Source organism: Lepisma saccharinum, chromosome 3 (genome assembly GCF_977018435.1).
Source record: "Lepisma saccharinum chromosome 3, izLepSacc3.1, whole genome shotgun sequence".
Lineage (NCBI taxonomy): Eukaryota > Metazoa > Arthropoda > Insecta > Zygentoma > Lepismatidae > Lepisma > Lepisma saccharinum.
Window position 1 is genome coordinate 13,731,951 of NC_139231.1, and position 23,182 is coordinate 13,755,132.

Here is a 23,182-nt window from a genome sequence, read left to right on the forward strand (position 1 = left end):
TTTATGGGGAAATCAACTCGGTGCTCGCTTCCTGACTACCGCGAGCATGAATTTAAAATAAACACTTACTGCGTAATTGCATTATGCTTGCCATTGGAACCGATGTGGTAAATTATCTAATAGCGCTACGAGCCGAATGGATGATGAAGATTTTGTATTTATATTTGCGTTTTTATTGTTTTACGTTGGTTTTTGCAGCCTCAGTCACGATCCTGGGGTAAAAAGAATGGACTAACACCTATGCAGTTTTCGTGATTCCAGCCAGCTTGTGTTAATTCCTAGAGACCCGTGAATATTTACTTGCTCTTCGTTTATTTGTATCACGACTGACTGCAACTATACGATACAATGGCCAAATCAATATGCTAGGGGTCAAGTTAATGCTCACTTGAATTTTTCTGTAATTTTCTCAGTGACGTGCGATGAACTCGGCACTTGGAGAATCGGTGAATTTCAGCCTATTGACACCTGGTACACCTTCAGACGGTGCGTCGTCACCTTTACCCTGCAACAACAAGGAAAGATTGATTGATTTCGTTGGTGTTTTAAGTCCACTCTATGCACTGCACCGTAATGCTAATCGGGACTGGACCTATAGTTTAAAGTGGAATCCGAAACACTGAGCCATCGGGAACAAGGAATGAGAATCACTGATGAAGGTCAAGTATACACTAAACAACGACAACTAATGAAGGCCATTCGAGGTGAGATGTAATTCAGGGAGTTTCTGCGAGTATCTACTATTTGCTGTTCGTTGTTCTCATGCACTTCTAAACTATTTCGGTTTACTTTTAACAAAATTTTATTAAGTGAGGAATTAATCTTTCTGCAATGGGACATTTCACCTTTGATTCTCAGGAGACATGGCCAAACTCATCGTTTTAAGAAATGGTTCAAATTTCAGATTACATTTTATTTACAGAAATTGTAACATGTTCCATTCAAACAAGACTAAATTAGGGTTGGATTAAAAATATAAAAATGTAGTTTTCTCGGCCAGTTAATTGTTAGGTGTGGCAACTCTCCTCGACTACACTATGTTGTTCAGCAGAAAGCGGTACGGCCAATCTAAAGAATATTAGAGCAAGTGCGGATAATTATTGACTGACCTTAAGACCTTAATACAAATGATGCATAGGAGTACAATTGATAAGTTTTGATTTTTTTGTAAAGTGTGATTGACTAGGCGAGGGCAGTATCGCAATAAAAAAGGGAATCTCTTAAAAGGGAATCTCGTAGAAATCTGAAATGGGGAGGACTTACATTGCTTTATTTGGCAAAACACCCCATTATTCCCCCTCTTTTTTCTTCTTTTATGTTAGTGTTGATAGCGTTTATTTGTATACACATTGTCACCGTGATTGCATCCCATATCGCCTAATAGCTTATCATCACCTGTCATTCAGATCTGACAGCTGTCCTCCATTTTAGGCGAAATAGAATATCCCGTTTCGCCTAATCCCATTTCGCTTATACCTGTTGGAAGGGAAATATTGAAAGCGAGGAAAATTTAGACGTAAACACCAAACACTTTGGAACATGTGCGATGCTAGTCTTTAGTCTAGAACCCCCAACGTAGTCTTCGCTCCTTGTCCCTGCTACTCTCGTTTGTGTGTGTGTTTTCCGAATCCATTACTTAATGCTACATAATTGTATTGGTAGGTTTGGTTTTTCTTTCCCCTTTTTCGAGTTCTAGCCTTTTCCTGTAAAGGTACATAACCCCATTATCCCCTTTGGGCGTTCATCTAGGCATGTTTGCAAATCATGTGTAAATCTCAAGAGCTGTCCTAAGGAAAGAATTGGACATTTCTTTTGTGGAACGTAGGCAGCGAGAGAGAGAGAGAGAGAGATGCTGAGAAAATTTATGTATTTCAGCGAGAGGGCCCGGAGGCTTACTCTGCAAATATAACCTCCCCTCTGCTTGTCGCCCATTAACCCCCTCTTCCCCCTCCTCCGAAATGGGCCTTACAACCTAATTCGTTTGAGATCAAGCTTGCGTTGTGTATACAAGTCTTTGAAGGGCATGGCTAATTATCATTCCCCCTTCCCTCCTTCGCGCCCATTCCCCGTCCCCCGTCTCAACTTGTCCGACGATGTCCTTCGCTTGGAAGTCGTAAGTCTCCATGGCAACCAGCCACTTGTACCCCAAGATTCCCGCCTCTTGTGTGCAACCCATCATCGTTCACCCCAGTCAGCCAGCTTCCACGGCTTGCCGCCATGAGGTCGAGCTTCCGATTAGGATTCTGCCGGCTTTATCGATATGAAAAATTAAATTCTGACAGAAAGAGGGCGTGCGTAAGTAGCTAATAAATTAGAGTAGGCATTTTAGGCTAGGAAAATTAAGTTTCAGTCACTCAAAAATAGGCTTCTAATGTTTCAAATCAGTCTCTAAAGGAAGTTTTGTCAACTTGTGTTCACGTGTGGAGGTTGGCGACCACTCCATGCACCGCGCGCTTCTTGCCCGTGCATACCAGAGCGCTCTTACACAATTAAGGTTAGTTACCCAGGGCCGCTCTAAAACATGAAACTAGTGCCTGGAGCAAACTCTTCAACTAAGTTTTACGAACCGGTGTGAAAGTAGGCAGGGTGGCCCAAAAATAGGTTTGATTTTTGTTATTTAGCGTCGCTTTTCTCCCACTTTCGGCTAATCGCGACTATGGGGATGAGTGATGATATGAAATTGGTGAAGGGAAACTCAAAAAGAACGCCGAGGCCCCGATTCGAACCTGAGACCCCTGGTGTCATAGCGCGCTGTGCTAACCAACTTGCACTACAGAGGTCGGCTGCCCTAAAAAGGTAACCGAAAGTATCGATCGATTGATTTGGTTTATTTTACTTCGCTTTTCTGCCACTTTTGGCTACTCGCGAAGATGAGGATGTGATGATATGAAGAAATTGATGAAGGGACACTCACAGAGAAAACTCATGCCTAGCCAGGGATTCGGACCCGGGATCCCAAAAGTATTGAGCATTATTTTGGTGATCTTTTTTGGACCACTCTGTACAAAATCAGTTTTATTCTTACAACAGTGTTAATGGTTTCAAACAGATATTTTTGTCACGAACATTCTATACACTGTTTCAGCAACACTTTTAATTCGTGAGTTTATTTTACTCGTTAATTTTGGTTCTTCTAATTTGTACTGTTAATAAAGAGCCGGAACTACCAGTAGGTGTAATTGTCTATGAATCGCGAGCATCTGCTCTATATGTATCTGACGGTGCCCGCAAGGATAAAGGAGTCCATGCAGTGTCCAGCTGATTTTCTGAGGGGCCATGGCCCACCCTCATGAATGTACACAGGATGTTTTCCAGGGGGGCCAGGAGGCATATTTTCTTCCATAATAGTGATGCCCCCTTTAGTCTGAAGTTATCATGTTCCTTCAACGCCCCTTATAATAATTAACGAAAGTTTCTGTAACTGAAATGAAATTATGTGTGATGTGAAAAATAAATATATATATATATTTAGGTCAACATTCATTTTCCAGGTGGCGTGCCCCCTTGCCCCCCTTCCGGACCTCCATGCCCATCCTGGATTCCTTTAGCGTCGCCACTAATCCACAGGCGCTGTGTGATGAGTGAGAGGAGAGAGAGACCACAACATACTGTGGATAGATTACAGCGATGACAAAGCTAAATACCCAACAATCATAAATAATGCCGATAAAATTTATGAAAAATAATTGCAGGGAAACAGCATTTTGTATATATTTTATTTGATTAAATATGCCCTTAATTTACTCTCTTGGGGACCTATTTATTGTTTTTTATCCTCCAAACATAGAACTTGGCACATGAAACATGAAAAAATATCATTCCCACCTTGAGGTATGCTATTGGGGGGAGTTCCTCTGCATCGCTGTTTAGCTCAGCTTCCTCCTTGAACAGTGGCAACCCTGCCGTGGAAGGGCTTTTTGCAAAGCTGTTTGGGTATTCATTACACTAGCTTGTTGTTGCCGTCTTTGACGTGTTTCCTGCACTTTGTAAACACGGCGAAAACCGACTTCCGAGACTCACAGTCACAATCGGAGGAACAATTCACATTTGCCGGGAAAATCGTGATATGCATGAGTCTCTCGCCTGAGAGAGAGAGAGAGAGAAGAGAAGAGAAGCAAACTCATTGAGGCACTAACAAGGGAAACTGGTTATATCCGGACTCGACTTCTCCAACCGACTCTCAGATCAGAATGATGTGGGGCAGAGAAATGAATGAAAAATAGGGAGAATATTTTTGCTTTTTGGAGGTTCCTTGCGATACCGCCACTTTTGATTTTAAGTTCTTAAAGTTCCTTCGTGTTCGGAATATTTGTGTAAACTAGGCAACTCTCTTGCACCCCTAAACCTGAAGATTTATTGCCGAAACTTTAACAACCTCCTTGGCGGAGTGGTTAGGACAGTGCGCTAACCAGGGGGTCCCGGGTTCGAATCCCGGCTTTGACATCGGATTGATTGGTGTTTTAAGTCCACTTTATGCACAGTAAGGCTAATCGGGACTGGACCTACAGTTTAAAGTAATATCCGAACCACTATGTGTATCTCGAAACCGAGACCCCTTGATTACAAGACTGGACATTGTAATTTTTTGTGAGTCTCTCTTCATCAATTTAAACATCCTCATCGTCGCGATTAGCTAAAAGTGGCAGAAAAGTGATGCTAAGTGAAAAAATCACATCGATACTAAACAAACGAAAGTAACGCTACGTTTAAGCATGCACAACTGCCGTCTGTATGGAAAATTACAGGACCACAAAAAGCACATCGATTTCCGTATTGTTTGGCGATACAAGTGATACAGATCTTGGAAGACTGACTTACATCTTGTATCATTTTGATGCACGCGGCCTGCTGGTAAACTAAAATCGTGTATCACATATATGCACAAGATGCTTAACGTGGAAGGAAAAAAAAACTACGACGAGTCCTAGGCGTGCTCAAGAAATGCGGAATTGTTTCAATATCCTTTGAATTTCTCTCCCTTGTGCTTTGGAAATATTTTTTTTTTTTTTTAGAAAAATGGAAACCGGAATAATAACAATTACGCAAGTTACTTCCTATCTCTCTCTATCCTCCCCCCCTTTCTGTTTGTTGGATCTGGTTTTAATACAAGCAAGAGAAATTGCAATCCCAATTGATTTTTACACCGAATGTGCTGAAGCTTGTTGCATGCAATGTAGATAATTTTGGAAGCATCCGAACCTCATCCACATTCGAAATCCTCTTAGTGCCTTCATATCCCTTTAAATCTGGCTCCTTTGCCGTTGATAACTGACGACCGAGGATGGAAACGGCACTGCCTGGGACTAAGCTGATTTTCGGATTTTAGCCTCCTTCTGTGCAGGCTCGACAAATTTCCGTTCCATCAAAAACTCGCACAATTTTATTCTCGTGTGAATGGAAATGTTTTTGGATACAGATTCTGATATTAAATATGAAGCGCAGCACATCCTTACGTAAGATTTTTTTAGGGATGAGTCGATATCGATGTATCTGTATCGGTCGATGCCAGTTGGTATCGGTACCGATACCGGCCGATCAGAGGCGAGGCGGCGTCCGGTCATCAGGAGATGCGGCGATGACCAAGCAAAATACTAAAAATATTGCATTTTAAATATTTTAGAGAAGAACTAAAAATAATAATAATAATAATAATAATGTCAGGATATTCGCATATTTGTGCGAAATAAGCCTATCGACAGCATGAAACAGCTCGAAATACGAAAGAGATTCGCTAAGTTTAGCGCATCGAAATGAGGTCCAGGTACTACCCCTCGCACCGAACCCTCCCGCGAAGTGTCCTATTGAAGGCAATGGTGTTCGACTGCGCAGCTCATCGCGGAATGGTGCGACTGTCTGGTCTCTGCCGGTGCCGAGAACAGCCGAACGCTTCCGACCCTACAACAAGGTCCACCAACCTCTACTTCCCCCCCACTCTTGAAGGTCTGGGTCATAACAGGCCTTTTTTCAGCCCCATACCCATGTTTACAATCACACGACAGAGTTTTTCTGGAGTCATCAATATTCCTCCGAGTCCCCAGTGGCGTGCTCTAGGAGGGATTGGTGCCATAATCTCTGTTTAGGCTCAATATAAAAATAAGAACGTCAAAGGTATAGAAAAAGATGGCAGAAGAGAGGAAATGATTACTAAAAAAAAGTACACGTAACAACCTTTCGAAAATCCTGGGCATGCCACTGCGAATGTCCGCTATTTCCACTTGTTAAAAGGAAAAACACACATTGAACGATATAGTCATATTTAATAATTCTATCGTATGGTATAGATTAATTGATTGAGTTGGTGTTTTAAGCCCACTTTATGCACAGGAAGGCTAATCGGACTACAGTTTAAAGTGGGATCCGAACCAGTATGTGCTTCCACCGGGAACTGAACCCGGAACCCCTGGATTACAAGGCGACAACGCAATATATGGGATAGAAATATGAATTTTGTAGACTAAGATCTGTGGTATGAGCTTTTACGTTGAATGGTAAATGACCTTGGCGTTTATGCAGAGAAATATTGTACCTCCCTCCCCCTCCGTTGAAAGATCAACCCTGACGTTTAGTAAATCTACGTGAATATGTCACGCTTCGCCACTGCGGCTAATACTTTTCCTGCATTTTGGTCGTTCACGGGCTGCAGAAAAATGACGCGTGACACTTTCGCGGAGCCTAATTATCCTAGAAATTACGCAAATTGGTAGTTTCTTTTAAGTTTGCACTAGTTATGCGTGAAAAACTTAATTTTGTGATAACATAACATGTAGTTTAATATGTGGATGTAATTATTGAATATTTTAAAGCAAAAATCTTGGTAAATTGATGTATGGCAATACTTACACGCTAGCTAATAGTAATCAGTATTTTGAACAACTTTTAATTTTTAATTTTCAAGTACCGGTATCAGTTCAAAGTGGTATCGGCTCAGCTTTAAATTTGTAAAAAAATATTTACAATCTAAGGAGCAGAATTTTTGCATACTCATAAATGGAATGATCAAAACATTGTGGGAAACAAACTGGAGGAAAATGGTGGTGGACAAATCGCATACTCTTTCTTTTGCCGTTGTACACTCAACGGCAAAAAAGAGTAATAGTAGGCGAATTGTCCAATCTTGATTGATTGATTTGATTTTTTTTTGTTTTAACACCACTTTATGCACATATAGGCTAATCTGGACTGGACCTATGGGGGTTATTCCTGAGTAAACAAAAAATAATGGATCAGGCAATTCGATTATCGATAGCGGCGAAAGAACTTCCGGTTTGACCAAATTTCCAATGTAAACAAGTGGGATACAGATTATCTTCGAGCTTATTTTGTTACAAAAGATCGCATACAGATTGGATCGCTTGAAATTTGAAAGGAATAGAGATAAACGAAAGTATCTGGGAAAAAAAGAGAAATTCCCGGATCCTTTAGATGCAGATATAAGGGACAAAATACTAATATTTTCCAAGACAATGTTGATCTTCTACAAACAGTTTCGTGCTAAGACTTCTGTATTCAAACATAGCCCCTTTAATTTTATCATATGGCGTAGAGAGAACGTCGTCAGAAATTTTGTAGGAGGTAAAGGCCTTTAATAAAAGTAAAATAGTAGTAATTATAATTACGACGGTTATAAATGTTATTGTACAATAATTACTAAAGTAATTATATATACAAATTTTATTGGAATGTAACTAACTAACTAACTAACTCTCTAGCCTTCTTAAACCCGAAGGTTCATGGCTGCAGCAACACAGGCCTTCCATCTTTCCCTATCTTGAGCAAGTTCTATATACTCTTTTCCATCCCTACCGATTTCCCTTAGGTCCATCTCAACATTGTCCCTCCATCTTCGTCTTGGCCTTCCTACAGGTCTCTTACCATCAGGTTTCCCAACAAGAATCCTGTAAACTCCTCTTTCCTCTCCCATTCGTGCCACATGGCCTGCCCACCTAAGTCTTCTTGATTTAATTATTCTAATAATATCTGGACATGAATACAAATTATGTAGTTCTAAATTGTGTAACCTTCTCCACTCACCTGTCTCCTCATCCCTTTTAGGTCCAAAGATTTTCCTAAGGATCTTATTTTCAAATACCCTCAATTTATGTTCCTCTTTCAATGTAAGGGACCAAGTTTCACATCCATATAATACTACAGGCAAAATTACTGTTTTGTATATTTTAACTTTTAGTTTCTTAGATATTAAACGAGAAGACAAAAGTTTATGAAGAGAGAAGTAACATGCATTTCCTGAATTAAGCCTACTTTTTATTTCCTCTTTAATATAATTTTCATTTGTTAATATTACTCCTAAGTATTTGAATTTGGAAACTGGTTCAAACGAGTTGTTATCAATAATTAGATTTTGATTATTACATAACACTTGGTTTCGGCCTGTAAGCATATATTTAGTTTTCTCTTTGTTAACTTCCAAACCTATCTCTTTAGCAGTTTTGAAAAATATTTTAGCATTATTCTTAATTGTATTCACATCATCCCCCAGTAAGTCCACATCATCTGCATGTGCTAACATCTGAGTCACACCATTTAATTTTAGTCCTTCGTTAGTTTCTTTTACCTTCCTAACAGCATATTCTAAGACAAAATTAAAGAGCAATGGAGATAATGCATCTCCTTGTTTTAACCCATCATGAATTGTAAATTTGTCAGACATATTAATACCCACACGAATTTTACTTTCTGTTTCACTGGTGCATATTTTTATCATACTAACAAGCTTCTTAGGTATTCCAAACTCTACTAATATATTATATAATTTCTCTGTTTTGACCGAATCATATGCTTTTTTGAAATCAATGAATAGTTGATGGACATTTTGATTATATTCCCACTTTTTTTCAAGTGTCTGTCTGATGTGAAAAATTTGATCTGTAGTTGATCTGTTAAGTTTAAATCCACATTGATAATCACCTATAATTTCATTAGCATATGGGGTTAGTCTTGTTAAAATAATGTTAGATAATATTTTATATGTTGTTGAGAGTAGAGAAATTCCACGGTAATTAATGCAGTTCATTTTATCACCTTTTTTAAACACAGGAACAATTATGGATTCTTTCCACTGTTGAGGGATTTCTTCTTTATTCCATATTAAACAAATTAATTTATGAATTTGACATATTAATGAATTTCCACCATATTTAATTAACTCAGCTGGTATTAAATCAATGCCAGGTGCTTTGTTATTCTTTAGCCTTTTAATAGCATCTTTAACTTCAGTCAAGTTAGGTTCTGGAACTAAAGGTTCTGCTGTGTGGACTTCATTCACTTCTGATTTATCTCCTACATGGACATTTAAAAGGTCATTAAAGTAGTTCTTCCATCTATTTAGAATATCGCTTGGGTCAGCTAGAAAATCACCATCTTTATCTTTTATCAAGTTTACTTTAGGTTGCCACCCCTTTCTAAACTCATTTACACCTTTATATAAATCTCTGATATTTTTATTTTTGCTGTTTGTTTCAATTTCGTTAATTTTGCTTTTCAGGTATGTTTCAATTTCGTTAATTTTGCTTTTCAAGTAATCTCTTTTTTTACTTCTAAACGTGCGGTTAACTTCTCGCTTTATTCTATTATAATTGCTTAGATTTGTATCATCAGAGTTATTTAACCACCTAAGTCTAGCCTGATTTCTTATTTCTATTAGATTATGACATTCATTATCAAACCATGGCTTACTTTTTCTCGGTTTATGGTATCCTATACTTTCTTTAGCTGCTGATTCTATTGCATTACGTATGTGCTCCCAATTCTTATTTACGTCTGTTTCATTTATATTTTCATCATCATTTAAATCCTGCAAAACATCAAATCTATTTGACAGTTTAATTTGGTAATCTTTCTTAATTCTTTCATCAGTAAACTTTCCTGTATCAAATTTTATAACTTTTAGATTTTGTTGCTTATGATTTAACACTGAGAGTCTTTCTCTTAATTTAGCAATTACTAAATAATGGTCACTGGCACAGTCCGCACCTCTATGTGTACGAACGTCAATTATGCTAGTATGTCTTCTCTTATCAATGAGAATATGATCTATCTGATTATGAGTTTTACCATCTGGAGAAGACCAGGTATATTTATGGATATCTTTATGTTTAAAAGTGGTACTTTTCACAATTAAATTCTTTGAGGTTGCAAAAGTAATCAATCTTATACCATTATCATTACTTAATTCATGAAGACTTTCTTTACCAATCGTGGGTTTAAATGTCTCTTCTTTGCCAATCTGTGCATTACAGTCACCTAACAGAATTTTCATATCATACTGAGAAAATTTATCAAAGACCTGTTCTAACTCTGTATAAAAATCATCTTTAGTATTATCATCTTTATCTTCCGTTGGTGCATGTATGTTTATTAAAATAATTTTACACCACCTACCCTGTAAAACTGCATATGATATCCTATCATTAATAAATTCTACTGTTTTAAGAGCCGAGATAATTCTATTATTTATAAAAAAGCCTGTTCCAAAATTATGATTTTCAGTACCACCATAGAAAAAAGTATAATTTTTAGTTTTACAATTCCCTTCTCCTGGCCACCTAACTTCCTGGACAGCTACTACATCTAATTTATACTTAACTATCTCATTAACTGTACACTGAAATGCCCCAGGCCGGTAAAGGCTCAGAACATTCCAGGTGCCTAATTTAATATCCTTATTCCTAATGTAGATCTTATCCTTAGTCCAGGGACCTCCCAAAGTAGTCCCCACCCGGAGATCCGAACGGGGGACTATTTTACCTCCGGAACATTTTACCTTGGGAACATCCATGGCCTTATATTGCTGATTCTTGACATGGCTTTTTACAGTGCAGAGTTGTCAGCTCGACGCCTAACCCCCAATATGAATGGAGGAACTACTACACAAGACAAACATAAACACATTAGACTTTTATTGGAATGTACTATTATTTTTTAATTTTTCATGCTATTAGATCCAGAAGCCGAGTGAATATCCAGCACAACTATTTTCCATTAATTCTTTTAAATTTTATAGTTGCAATACTGAAATGCACAGTTTTATTATTAACTTTTAAAAGTGTCGTTCAAGAAATGACTTAATATGTTAGTAAAAATTTTATTAACAAAGTTTACATTGTGTGACCTCACATAAAATTATAATTTATGGAATTCTGAATGATTATAAACACACAGTTCCAATTTTTAAATTTAGTCAACACATGTGCGTTAGACAATCATAACCTTCGAAACACGCAAAATATTTTAATTTGATTTATTCCGGTGATGTAGTGCCGACTGTAGAGCCTATTCCCTCGTGTTTGTGTCCAGTCTCTTCGCTCTACTGCCTGAATCCTCTGATTTTTCCGTATTGGATCTGTCTGAAAACTGCACAGATATCCGAGAAAAAATATTTGTTCCCAACCTCGTGTTGTAACCAAAAGCCACACAATGATTGCCGTCTTTTCTTAAGACATTGCCTTTACTCCATGTTATTCATATCAAAACCGCAAGTGAAGTTCGCGGCCGCGCCAAGGAAGCACAGAAATTTGAACATTAGGTGGATAGCCCTCATATGTAGAAGCGGAATCCGAACCACATTACAAGGCGATGAAGTTTTCAGTACGCCATCGGGGAGACTTTTACATAGTTGCAGTTTGTTTTCCACAGTGTGATGATCATGCATTCAAATAAAAACGTCAGTAAGGAGAGGACATCTGCTTTGCATCAACAGAATTTCGTTTCTTAAAAACATCACAGGATGTAGATTGAAAAAAGAAACAGCTTCTGGCTGTACCATCTGCTACTAAATTTCATTTTGTAGTTTGAAAATTATGAGATTTCTAAAGTGAAATTCTTCTAAATCAATTGCCCAGAGAACAAAAAAACGGAACGTTACGATGTGGAGTTGTACGGTCCTCCTTACCTTACCTGGGACGTAATAATTTACAACATTGTTTCAAAAGAGCCTGGGTTAAATAAATAAATGGAAATGAACTTTGGAGCTGTGTTTGCCTTAGGTTTTTTCTCGTAACCGCCCTGCCAGAGCGACCGTGGCAGGGAGTTTTGTTCGCCTGCACATAGTGTTGCCCAGGGGAGTCGTTCCTGCTTTGCCAAACTTAATTGTGGGCCTGTCCATGCCCGGACGGCCCTGCAATAACTTCATGAATTAACCATTGGAACCAAAAGGAACAAATACACGGAATGTGAAATGAGGGTCATATAACTGCAAAGTGAGAACTTTCCGTTCTTGTCGGGCCGTACGTTCACCGTTCAGTTTCAGGTTGAAAATGTTCTTTCAGCGCTTTTAACTGCAGTTAGTCGCTTTCGTACAGCGTTGTTGTTGGTGTGAAGTTCACGGGGAAATAGGAAGTAGCACATGGGCTCATGGAGGTAGCCGAGTTAACGTGAAAGTAGCATATTGTTCTTTTGATCTTTAAAACAGCTGTTAAGACGAATCTTAAGTAGTGATGGGCATAATCGAATTACAATCTATTGTTGGAGAAAATAATATTGAATAATCGAACGATTTTGTGGAAAAGAGTGATTAAGGGAGTGATTTTGAACTGAATGAATCGATTGTGCTTGCGCATGCGCAGTCTATATAAGGAACGGTTTGAAGAGCATGCCGCTTACAAGTGTGACAGCTGTACCGCGCTGTTACGTACTGAAAGGTGTCGCCCCAGTGGTCGAGCCCAGGCACACGTGTGGATGTTCCCCACAATCTGTAAATCAGTTCCATGTAATCATCCTCGTCGTCACAAATTGACCTAAATTCGGAGCAAAACGACGTAAAGTAAATAACATTACTGGACCCAGCGGCGGCGATTAAGGCAGTTCCCCCACTTCTTTGGCGCCGCATTATGACTTCTCAAGCCTTGAACACGAGAAAGTGAACTGTCATTGACCCCCCTCCCCAGTGTTTGCACCCAATCACCACTACTGACAAGACCCATAGTCTTGATTCTTTTATATGACCGTGTAGGACAGGGATAGCGCGACAATAATAATAATAATAAAAAAAAGAGCAAGGGGGAAAATTGGCGTTGAATTCTGGTAGTGTGTCAATAGGATCTTCGTTCATAGCTTGGGGACTTGCTTCTACATGTTTATGCCTTGACGAGTTACACAATTACGACCCGACTACAAAAAGGTGAAAAAAAAAATTTTCTTTAAAATTTTTATTAGCCGACTACCCCCTCCCTTAACTGATGTTCTTCGGTTCAAAAGCATTAAAAGAAAAAAAGTCCGGCTTACTCCAGCCGAATATAGATTACAGAATCACAGAGCAATGTCAATTCTAGTCTACAATCCCACCCACGCATGCAAAAAAGCAACATCTATTCTTCCCACGTAAATTGCGACGAGGCGCACAAAAGAACCGGAGGAGAAAACACCGCGTAGCAACGCACACGTACCTTTAGTTCAACCTCAACTGGTCCTTATTCCATTTTGACATGAGGTTCATTTCTCTTCTTATGAAGGTATGGAAAATGAACCTTATGTACCTAATAGATTTGGGGACCATACGATTTCACTCATTCAAATCACTCGATTCGGCAACTGAATGAATCGAGATCGAATATCTCGAAATATTGAAATAATCGATTATTTTAATCGATTATGCCCATCACTAATCTAATAATGAGAGAGACCCGAAAGAGTCAGAAATACAAACCAAATTTCCGCACATTATTAGAAATTAGCCTGACCAAAGTGAAAATTAACGGTCATGGATAATTCATTGTACGAGAAGGTAAACATACTTATTGATAACTGTTGTCTAAATGAAGAACGAAATGATCTTATCCTTTATTGAGGAACCTTTATTTTCCTACTTTATGATTAAAAACCCAATCCTCTTGTTATGTATTAATCTGTGACATTTATTCTAAATTATATGTTTTGTAATATCCTAATTTTTAAGTGGATAGTATTTTTTTAAAATTTCAGTAAATATACATAACTGTTGGCAGTTTGGGCATCCATATACCGCTTATTTACATTATCATGCATGCTATATCACAAGAAAGGAGTGCTAATGGAACCTAACCTAACAGGCCTAACCTAACCTAGTAGGCATACCTCGTCCCCGTGATGGTTCGTGGGGCTATCGTGAATTTTTGGGCTAACGTCAATGGTTTTTGGGGCTACCCGTGGATGGTTTGTGGGAAATAAGGGACAACAGTAAATACTCGTTAATGTAAGAAATATACATTATTTTCGTTAGAAATTCATTATTTCGGCTAAAGAAATGTTCCGCAATGCAGAATAGTACGTTAGCAATGTAAAAAATTGCAAAATAAATCATTGATAGGTGTCTCCGGTATAGTAAAGTAGTACCTTATATTTTAAACTTGTTTATCAATAGGTAAAATTAAAATGTTAAATATTAAACTATGCTGTGCCATTCTTGTGCTACTGTAACTTTAATGCCACCCTTACTTACTGTTTTATTATATTTCACAGTCTTAAAACATTGTTATGGCATTTTAGCTGTTCAAGTAATAGATAAACTTTTGACCATTATTATTAGATTACTCATGGCGAATTCATTATTATTAGATTACTCATGGCAAATTGTTCATTCTAGGGTCGATGCAACAGAGAAAAACCACCATGCAAATATTTCCACCCACCTCAGCATCTGAAGGATCAACTATTGATAAATGGTCGAAATCACCTCGCATTGAAAAATGCTCTCATGCAACAAATGGGTTTGACACCAGGACAACCCCTTGTCCCAGGTCAAGTACCAGCAGTGGTAAGTACCATTGCATTCACTGTATATTGCTTGGGCTTCTTGATTATGGAATTATTTCTGTAGTGGGTACCTAGCAAGCCTCCTTTTAAACCAATGATGCATGATTGTTGTGGCATTGTAGATACAATAGTTTCAGATATGGGATTGTCTGATCCTTTTTGTTGGAATTGGATTTTTTTACTATTGCCATTGCTTTTTGAGCAGTGAAAGTTATGTGTGGGAATTTTCTGTTGGACATGAGAGTAAATAATAACAAGACCCATCTGGACGTTATTTGAGAGAAGTAATAACATGGGATTTGCTTTTCAAATATGATGTAGTGCGTGAAGTAAACAAAAAAGTAAGTGGGATGTTGTGGAATACCTCTGTTTCGTTCTTTAGGTAATACATAGCCTATATGTATGTCTTGCTTCAAATGCAGTAGTATGATTTGTGTGCTTCCTATGGCAAATAAGCCCGTAATACAACATTATTTAATTCAGTTTGAAAAATTTGCTTGATTTCAAATAAGGACAGTTTATATATGTAATAGTTTACTTTATGTTAATACTTACTTTGAATTTGAAAGTTTCAACAAATGAGAAGAAACAATTAAGCTTTAAACAAATCACACGAAGAAACCTTTATGTTGTACTTTCATAATGCTGTTAGAATCTGTTGTCAACAAATGAATGTTATTAACTGAACAATATGACATTTCAATTTCATGTACCTGCATGTTGCAGGAAACCAGGATAAATAAGGAAATTAATTAATCTGTTAGAAAATAGGCATCACAATAAAAATTTAGAGTTTTTTACAAGTGATACAAATCTACACAACTCGGATGATTTGACTTAACAGAAAACACTGCAAGAATTTATTGCTTTCATATTATCACTTCATAACCTTGCTGAAATTCATTATAAAAGTTTAAATTTTTGTGTAAAAGCCTTACTATTTATAGTTGTTTTACTTAAAAATAAGAACATGCTCTATTTTGAAAAGCGCCACAATTTAATTGATATTAGAAAGTCAGCAGCTTTGAAACCAACATTTAAAAGTGGTAAGCTTTCTCTGTGTTGTATCATTGTTTGTGGTTGTGTTTTCAGTATGTATTACATTTTGTACTAATAGAAATTTATTTAAAATGCGAGCTTTAATACAAATTACAGTGTTTATTGTTTTTGCCTTATTTGTGGTACAGCAGTTCCCTTTTTTGCATGGCACAGTACTAAGTAGCATTTAACACCACATTATTTTGAACCTTTTTTTTTATATAATTATAAGCATAGGGACATGGAATGCTGTAGCATTGTTGTAATTGACAGTAATTTTATGCTACGTTTTCTTGTTTTTTTCTTTGTTTTTTGAGGTTGGCGGGAAGCTGCAGTTTGCTACCCCACTGACGCTTGGGCAGCCTTTGATGGTAAAACTGGTTTGGCTTCTGTATTCTATTCACTATAATTCTTTCGTTATTTTCAGTCCACAGTTAACATTTGCATTGCCAGTTCCTCTTGTTTGCTGACCTGAAATCTGAAATGAGAGCTTTCAATGAGCATATTGAAATCCTCCTCACATGACGTGTAATATATTCCAATTAACGTGTTTTCACTTCCATTCAAAACAACTGCATTAACACCCGTGTTTCAACAGGTGCTGGGTATAATGAATGAAATGCAAAATGCATACAGTAGTCCTGTGAAGGGGTTGTGGCCCTCATACAGCACACACAGCATAGATACATTGCAGTTTCGAATACATTATGTAACTTTGTAACATGTCTGCCATGAGACTTTGAGTCTTGTATGGGTCTAGAACTGTCATTTCTTGTTCTATTCAAATTTATCATCTTTCGCTGCGGGATTTTGGCACGCTGATATAGCGTTAGCTGCGTAGTTTTTTGGGGGATATCTTCAGAATTGCATACATTTGGGGAAAAAATAATTCTAAAGTACGGATCTGAATTCTTCCCCTATTCTGTTAAAATTAGCCATAGCTGGGAGTTACCCTTGGTGTTAGATTTTCATTGTTATATAGTGGCATGCTCAGGTGGGGGGGGGAAGTGGGTGGAGGGGGTTGGTAGGGCTCATAACCCTTCCTTTTGGTCCATCATTCCTAAAAAAAGATAATATTAAAAGAACGAAATATAGCAAAATGAAAGCTCACTACTAAGAAAAAAGTATATGTACCCTCGCCCCCTTTCAAAAATCTTGGGCATTCCACTGAGCAGATAAATGATTCTTGTTGCTATTGTCATTTACATACACACGACGGTACACATCTTTCATTTGTTCAGAACCAAAGCGAGTTATTTCCTTCGAAAATAGTACAAATGTCAGAGACTAGAGTCTTGTATGGGTAATTTAGTAATGCTTTTTCTCATGGAGCGACTTCGCTCGACACCAGCAGTGACGAGTATATTCAAAATTGACTGCAGTCGCATTCCATAAGTTACGCATATTGAAGCAAATCGACTGAAGTCACTTGCTGCAGTGAAAGAGTTAAATAGTGTGAAAGTCAAATTACATTAATATGTGTACTGAGTTTTTGTTTCTTTGAGGGTTCCCTCTTTTTGCTGATACTTTTTTTTTTTGCCAAATGTACATGAACTAATGTGTACATCGCCTGTTTGGTTTCTGAGCACTGTAACTGGTCCACTTTCGACCTCGTAACCAAAGTTTCTAGGTTTGAATCCAATCCTGACAATGGGTGTTGTTTGTGAATGCCCCTTCATCAATTTTATCTCACTCACCCTCGTCATCACAATTGGCCAAAGTGGCAAATGTGCAACATAAATAACCTAAATAACTTAAATACAAATAATATGTAGCCTTGATTGAGTGTAAGTGGAAAAGTGATACACGTTTCCTGTAATTTTATTCACATTATTGTCCACTAATATTAAGTTAACACCCAGAGTCACAAGTAAAATTACTGCCACTTTTATGCATACACCCCATGTCCTGGTATTGTGGCAAGTAGAGAAAGGTAGACCAGATCACTGTAAGGAAAAAAAAAAAAAAGCAGGTTATGGTGTCTCCAGATGTAGGACTTTTAAGTAAAAATGCCGGCCACAGTCATTCACATTAAATACACATAATGACATTCACAAGAAAAGACCGGAAACGTTGAAAATGTCATTTTTCACCAAGACAATGCCCGACCCCACATGGTTAATTTGACAGCAACAAGCTCTCGACAAAATGCACCGGAAGATTTTGTTCCATGTCCTTACACTCTGGACTTGGCCCTCAGTGATTATCAGATTTGTTTGAGCTCCTTAAAGAGCGTAAGAGAGGGAAGAAATTGAAGAAAGATCAAACACTGACAAGAAGATGTCCAGTCAACTTCCTTCTATGTCAAAGGATTCAGGGAACTGACACAACGATGGCAATGGTGCCTGGATGCTCAGGAGAATACTTTGAAAAACTGGCCTATTTAGTGCATGTAGGACTTTTCATTTCCTTCCTAGAAATGAAAGTCCTGGTCAACAACCCATGTACATTACATTTACTTGTTTATCAGTTCAGCAATAAAGAACTTGAGTATAAAACTCCCTAAACAACAGCATTTACCACATATCCTTTCAAGTATACTTTTCCAAAGAGCCAATTGTTCTCAAAGTTTCAACTTTAAAGATTAGTCTCAATCACTATTGCTTTAAAGTGGCTCTCCCAACTGCCCTCAAAATGTTGGGTCAACACTGAAATATTTGGAGCTCTTACCGGGAATTGAACCTGGGACCTCTTGCACCAAAGGTGAAAGTGCTTGTCATTAGGCTGTGCAAGAAGTCTGAACCAATATCAATGCTTGGCATAGTCTATGAGAAGTATAGTAGAATATATGCTTTAGATACTATACTCTATTAAATCTATTGTAGATTAATACATTCCCTCTCAAAGTAAAGAATTTCCCTATGATTTTCTGTTTCTCCAACTGATAGATATATTTTCTTAATGGAAATTGTGTGATGCGGGAAATGTTATTGCATTTTACAAAATTTAGAAAGTTACTAAAAAATGTAACATGTTTCTGTTACTTTGTTTCCAAAAGTAACATGTTACTGTTGCCATTAATTTGCCCCCAAAAGTAACACCTTACCAACATAACAGTGTCAGTGTGAAAAGTTCTCCTGATTTTTTTCTGGTCACTTCTCCGTCATACAAAAAAGATGTTGAACTGTTTACACAAGCATAACATCTGTTCTCTGTGATGCGTGTTTTCCTAGTGTAACTTTACATGCACAAGTTTGCATTTTTGATATTGCATTGCTTTTCTGGGTGAGTGATGACTAGATGAAATTGATGAAGGGACACTCGCGCGGAACACTCATGCCTCAGCTGATTCTTGAACCCCGGAACTTTAGAGGTGAAATTGAATGTTGACCACCTAACATCTTGGCCAATGAGCCAGCACAAGCACAAGTTTAAAACAACATAAGAAAACATGTTTCATCCTAGCAAATAAATCCTTCAAATCTGAATTCATGAAGATAAACAATTACTTGTGTGATTTTGGTAACACTTTACTTGGTTTTCATTACTTCCCCAATCTGCCATTTAATCATTTTTCTTCAAATTCTTCATGGATGTAGGACTTAGGACTAGGTAAATATAGGGAATGTCTGGGTAAAAGGAGGGCATTTGGTAACGCTATGAATGGGAATTGATTTTTACACAGTCCGACATTTCCTATACACTTTCCTCATTACTTTCACATTGCAGCTTCATTTTTTTTTGCATGTATACCTTCCAGGAAGAGTTGAAGGAAGCATTTAATGGTGCATGAAATTCCATTCAGAGTAGATATTTTTTGAAATAACTTAAAATAATATAAGAGAAAAGTACAAAATTTTCATGTAAAGGTTTATGAAGATGCTTTGAGATTAGCATGTTTATGTTTAAAGTTTAATAAAGAAATATTTATTATTTAAATACAACATGTACAACCTTAATTTGCAGGAAATATGCATTTGTTATTCACATGATTGCAGTATTAGTAGTAGCAAAATGTATAATAGTTTCATTATTGTGTGTATAGACAGACACCTTAAACATTATTGCTCGTATGTTTCTTTTTTCATTAAACTTTCAACTCTGTAAGAATACTCCTGTTTCAGTTTTCTGTTGCATGAACAAATGGAACCATATGTTTAGAGCTTGTGGAAGATACGTTGAACTTTTGAAAATAATTGTAGGAATTTAATATTGGGTTTGCTTCCCATGGGATTTTGGCATTTGCTTTTCTCATAGTAATACTTTATGCAAGTTATGCTTTCCCAGAACTTACTCATTACATTACACCTTGTTCCTGCCACACAGGCTGCATATGTTTAAGCTTTTTTCTCCTAATTCCCATGTAGACATGTTGATCGTTACTAATTAATTCGTAGTTGATAGCCAGTAAATAATAGCAGATCAATTATCATTTACGCTAAGTGAAAAGGACCCAGAATTTATGAGAGCAATTCTTGATGATGCACATTATCTGTTATCACTAATGCTGTTAATTCAATTGACTATGAATGATAGGGATAACATCTGTTTTTCTACAGTTTATGGTGAACTGAGATTCTGTCTTCCAACCAAACTTTCTATTACCAATTCATAAGATGTTTTACACATTTGTAATTTATTGTTTATCTTTGTACTTACAGTGCAACTTTTGAAAAGCGTTTTTGTGTAATGATCATGTTAGTATATTCAACAACATGGGCAGTTGGCCTATAATTGTATCTCACAAATATTTCATAAAATAGTAGTTATATTTATCCTGCTGCAAGGTTCTCGTGTCGAAAGAACTAAATTCAGCATTCATGATTTTTCCACCATAGAAAACAAATAACTTTGACAGGGAAGGGTGTCTAAAAACTGCATATTAACACTTTGTCACGTGATTAAGTTTATTCGTTAAGATCATCTACTTATGCCGCAAGCCATAAGTATATTTTGTAGTCTAGCTAGGCTATCGGTGAAGCCTGAAGCCTACAGAGTAAAATACAGAAGAAATATCAATTAGAAAATGTGAATGAAATTACTAATTTCTATAAGAAGATGATGGTGATTCTGGAGTTTGCAACCTGGTTGCTATTGCAACATTACTTGAAGATCCAAGAATTAACAAAATGTTTGTGCCTAACCACTTATACATGGCGTTTGTGTAAGCCTAGTCTTCTCCCTTCCTCCATAGCCTAGGATAACGTCACAGTGAGATAGTTCAGGTCTTGCACCCAGCATATGCCACTGCTGTCAGAGAGAGAGAAAGAGAGAGAGAGAGAGAGAGAGAGAGAGAGAGAGAGAGAGAGAGAGAGAGAGAGAGAGAGAGAGAGAGAAAGAAAGAAAAGAAGAGAAGAACGAACATGAAGATCCTGCACGGGAAAAGCAGGTGTGTCCAAAAAATTTTCTACACTGGGCCATAATTGAGCAATTCGTTGCGGACATATTATATTACATGTACAGTAATGTTAGTGCCTCAAAATAAAAATTGGAGGTTTTAAATGTACTAGAGCGGGTCAAATAAAAGTCTGTAGCTGTGTTAAAGTTTACAGGCATGTGAGGTATTGATAGCTCTCCTGACTTTCAGATTTCGAGGTCACAAAATAACTGTGGAGCTTACATTAGTGTTGATTTGGTGCACATAGCGTTTCTGGCTTCTTCTCTCTTGCTTTTTCCTGTCCAAGTTTCTTACTGTTAAAACCAATGAACAAAATTATAACAAGTAAGAACGCTAACGAGATCAAGCACAGCACATAACATAGCTTATATAGTTATTGCATGAGCACAACTGTGTAGTGATAATATTAATATAAGTACATGATGTACAATGTATATTGTATTATTGCGGTATGACATATATACAATGTTAAATTGCTTCCAAAGGTGTTTTTTTTTTTTTTTTTTTTTTTTTTTTTTTTTTTTTTTTTTGCTACTGTGCAGCCATCTTTCTATGTACTGAGGTATTTATTATTTAGATAAAGGTTTGCTCATGCCACATGCCAACATTGTGATATTGAAAAAGACCTTGTCACGTCAAATGGCTACAATGCAAGACTCCCATTTTATACAGCAACTTTCGCATGTAGTACTACAACTTTTAACTTTGTATGGTTACTGTTTTTTATGCTTTTTTTAAACTCTTGTCACCTACATATGTAAATAGTCCTGTTTCTCTGAAGTAGCCAAGTGACCTTGTTGAAATAGTGCCTTATAACCATTCGACAAGTCAAGGTAAATATCCTTTTTAAAATTTATTATTTATATTGTCTGATGATACAAAACCTCTTAATATTGTATTGTATAATTAGCCTAAAAATACCCTTGATGAACAACTTTAAATGTTTTATGCACTTTAGAACTTTAGAATTGGTCCTGTGATTGATTGATTGGTTTGGTGTTTTAAGTCCACTTTATTCACATTAACGCTAATTGGGACTGAACCTACAGTTTAAAGTGGGATCCGAACCACTATGTGCCTCCACCAGGTATCGAACCCGGGACCCCTTGATTACAAGGCGACGATGCTAAATTTGTCCTGCGGATCTGTCACAACGAAATATATTTTACCTTTAGCGGACCTGGATACCCTCTGCAGACAGGACATTTTCAAGCATGTGCTTTTCAAATTTGCCATGAAGTACAAAAAATTGTAGCTCGAGAACTAATTGCCGTAGAGAGAAATAGTTCACATATACTGCTGAGAAAAGATAAAGTTGATATATTTGAAATATATTTGAAATCGTTACAAGAACACCGAGCTTTAATTTCTTTGATCTTCTTCTTTATGAATATTAACTATGAGGGATGAAGGATTAAGGTTTTTTATAACATTGACAGAATATTGGTTATTAGTATTGGTAAATTTCATCTTGGTACTTTTGTCGGTATTGTTGAAAACTTGTCAATCTATTGCTAGTTCCAAACAATATGATACTAAATTCCAGCATGTTTTCACATTCACACAGTGAAATTAATGAGATTTTAAAGTTAATTACTTCCTAGACAGACATCCTTCCCTTTTCCATCATGCTTTTATTATTTTTTTTCCAATAGAAGTGATGTCATTGCTGCTTATACTTTTGGACATAACTTGTGATTATTTTGCATTACATCAACTGCTTAATGCATGGGTCCCATGACATCATTATTAAAATTATGTTATGTGCTGTTTTGTTCTCTCATACTTCGCCCATTCTAAGTTGGTGTATTTTTGTTAGTACTTTTTTTTAATATTTTTTAAATTTAAATAAGCATGCCTCAATTGTAATTCTCTTATTTGTAATATAAAGAAGACAAGCGATTTCAGCTTCTTAATCATTTTCCTTACAGTGTTTTTTTAAAAATATAATTAGTGAATGCTTTGTATGTCCAGAATCTTGTAGCTACATATACAGCAGTGAGCTGCAATATGTATTCATAAACTTACAGCATATGCTGCATTATATGTTTCATTATTATT

General features: G+C 37.0%; 1 protein-coding gene across 12 annotated transcripts in view; it reads left to right on the plus strand.

Annotated features, from left to right (window-relative positions):
• LOC145984918 (muscleblind-like protein 1) overlaps nt 1-23,182 on the plus strand; it is a 718,465-nt gene that overhangs the window by 654,716 nt on the left and 40,567 nt on the right. For 6 of the 12 annotated variants that reach the window (XR_014441375.1, XM_083118308.1, XM_083118307.1 and 3 more), the window contains 2 exons: nt 14,576-14,746; nt 16,101-16,154. Coding sequence is in view for 9 of the 12 variants with exons in the window: in XM_083118308.1 (XP_082974434.1) it covers nt 14,576-14,746; nt 16,101-16,154 (225 nt within the window). In the remaining 3 variants the exon portion in view is untranslated. Of the gene's footprint in view, nt 1-13,621; nt 13,739-14,575; nt 14,747-16,100; nt 16,155-23,182 lie in introns of those variants that run through there. The other 6 variants (XR_014441377.1, XR_014441376.1, XM_083118316.1 and 3 more) reach the window with 2 other exon arrangements.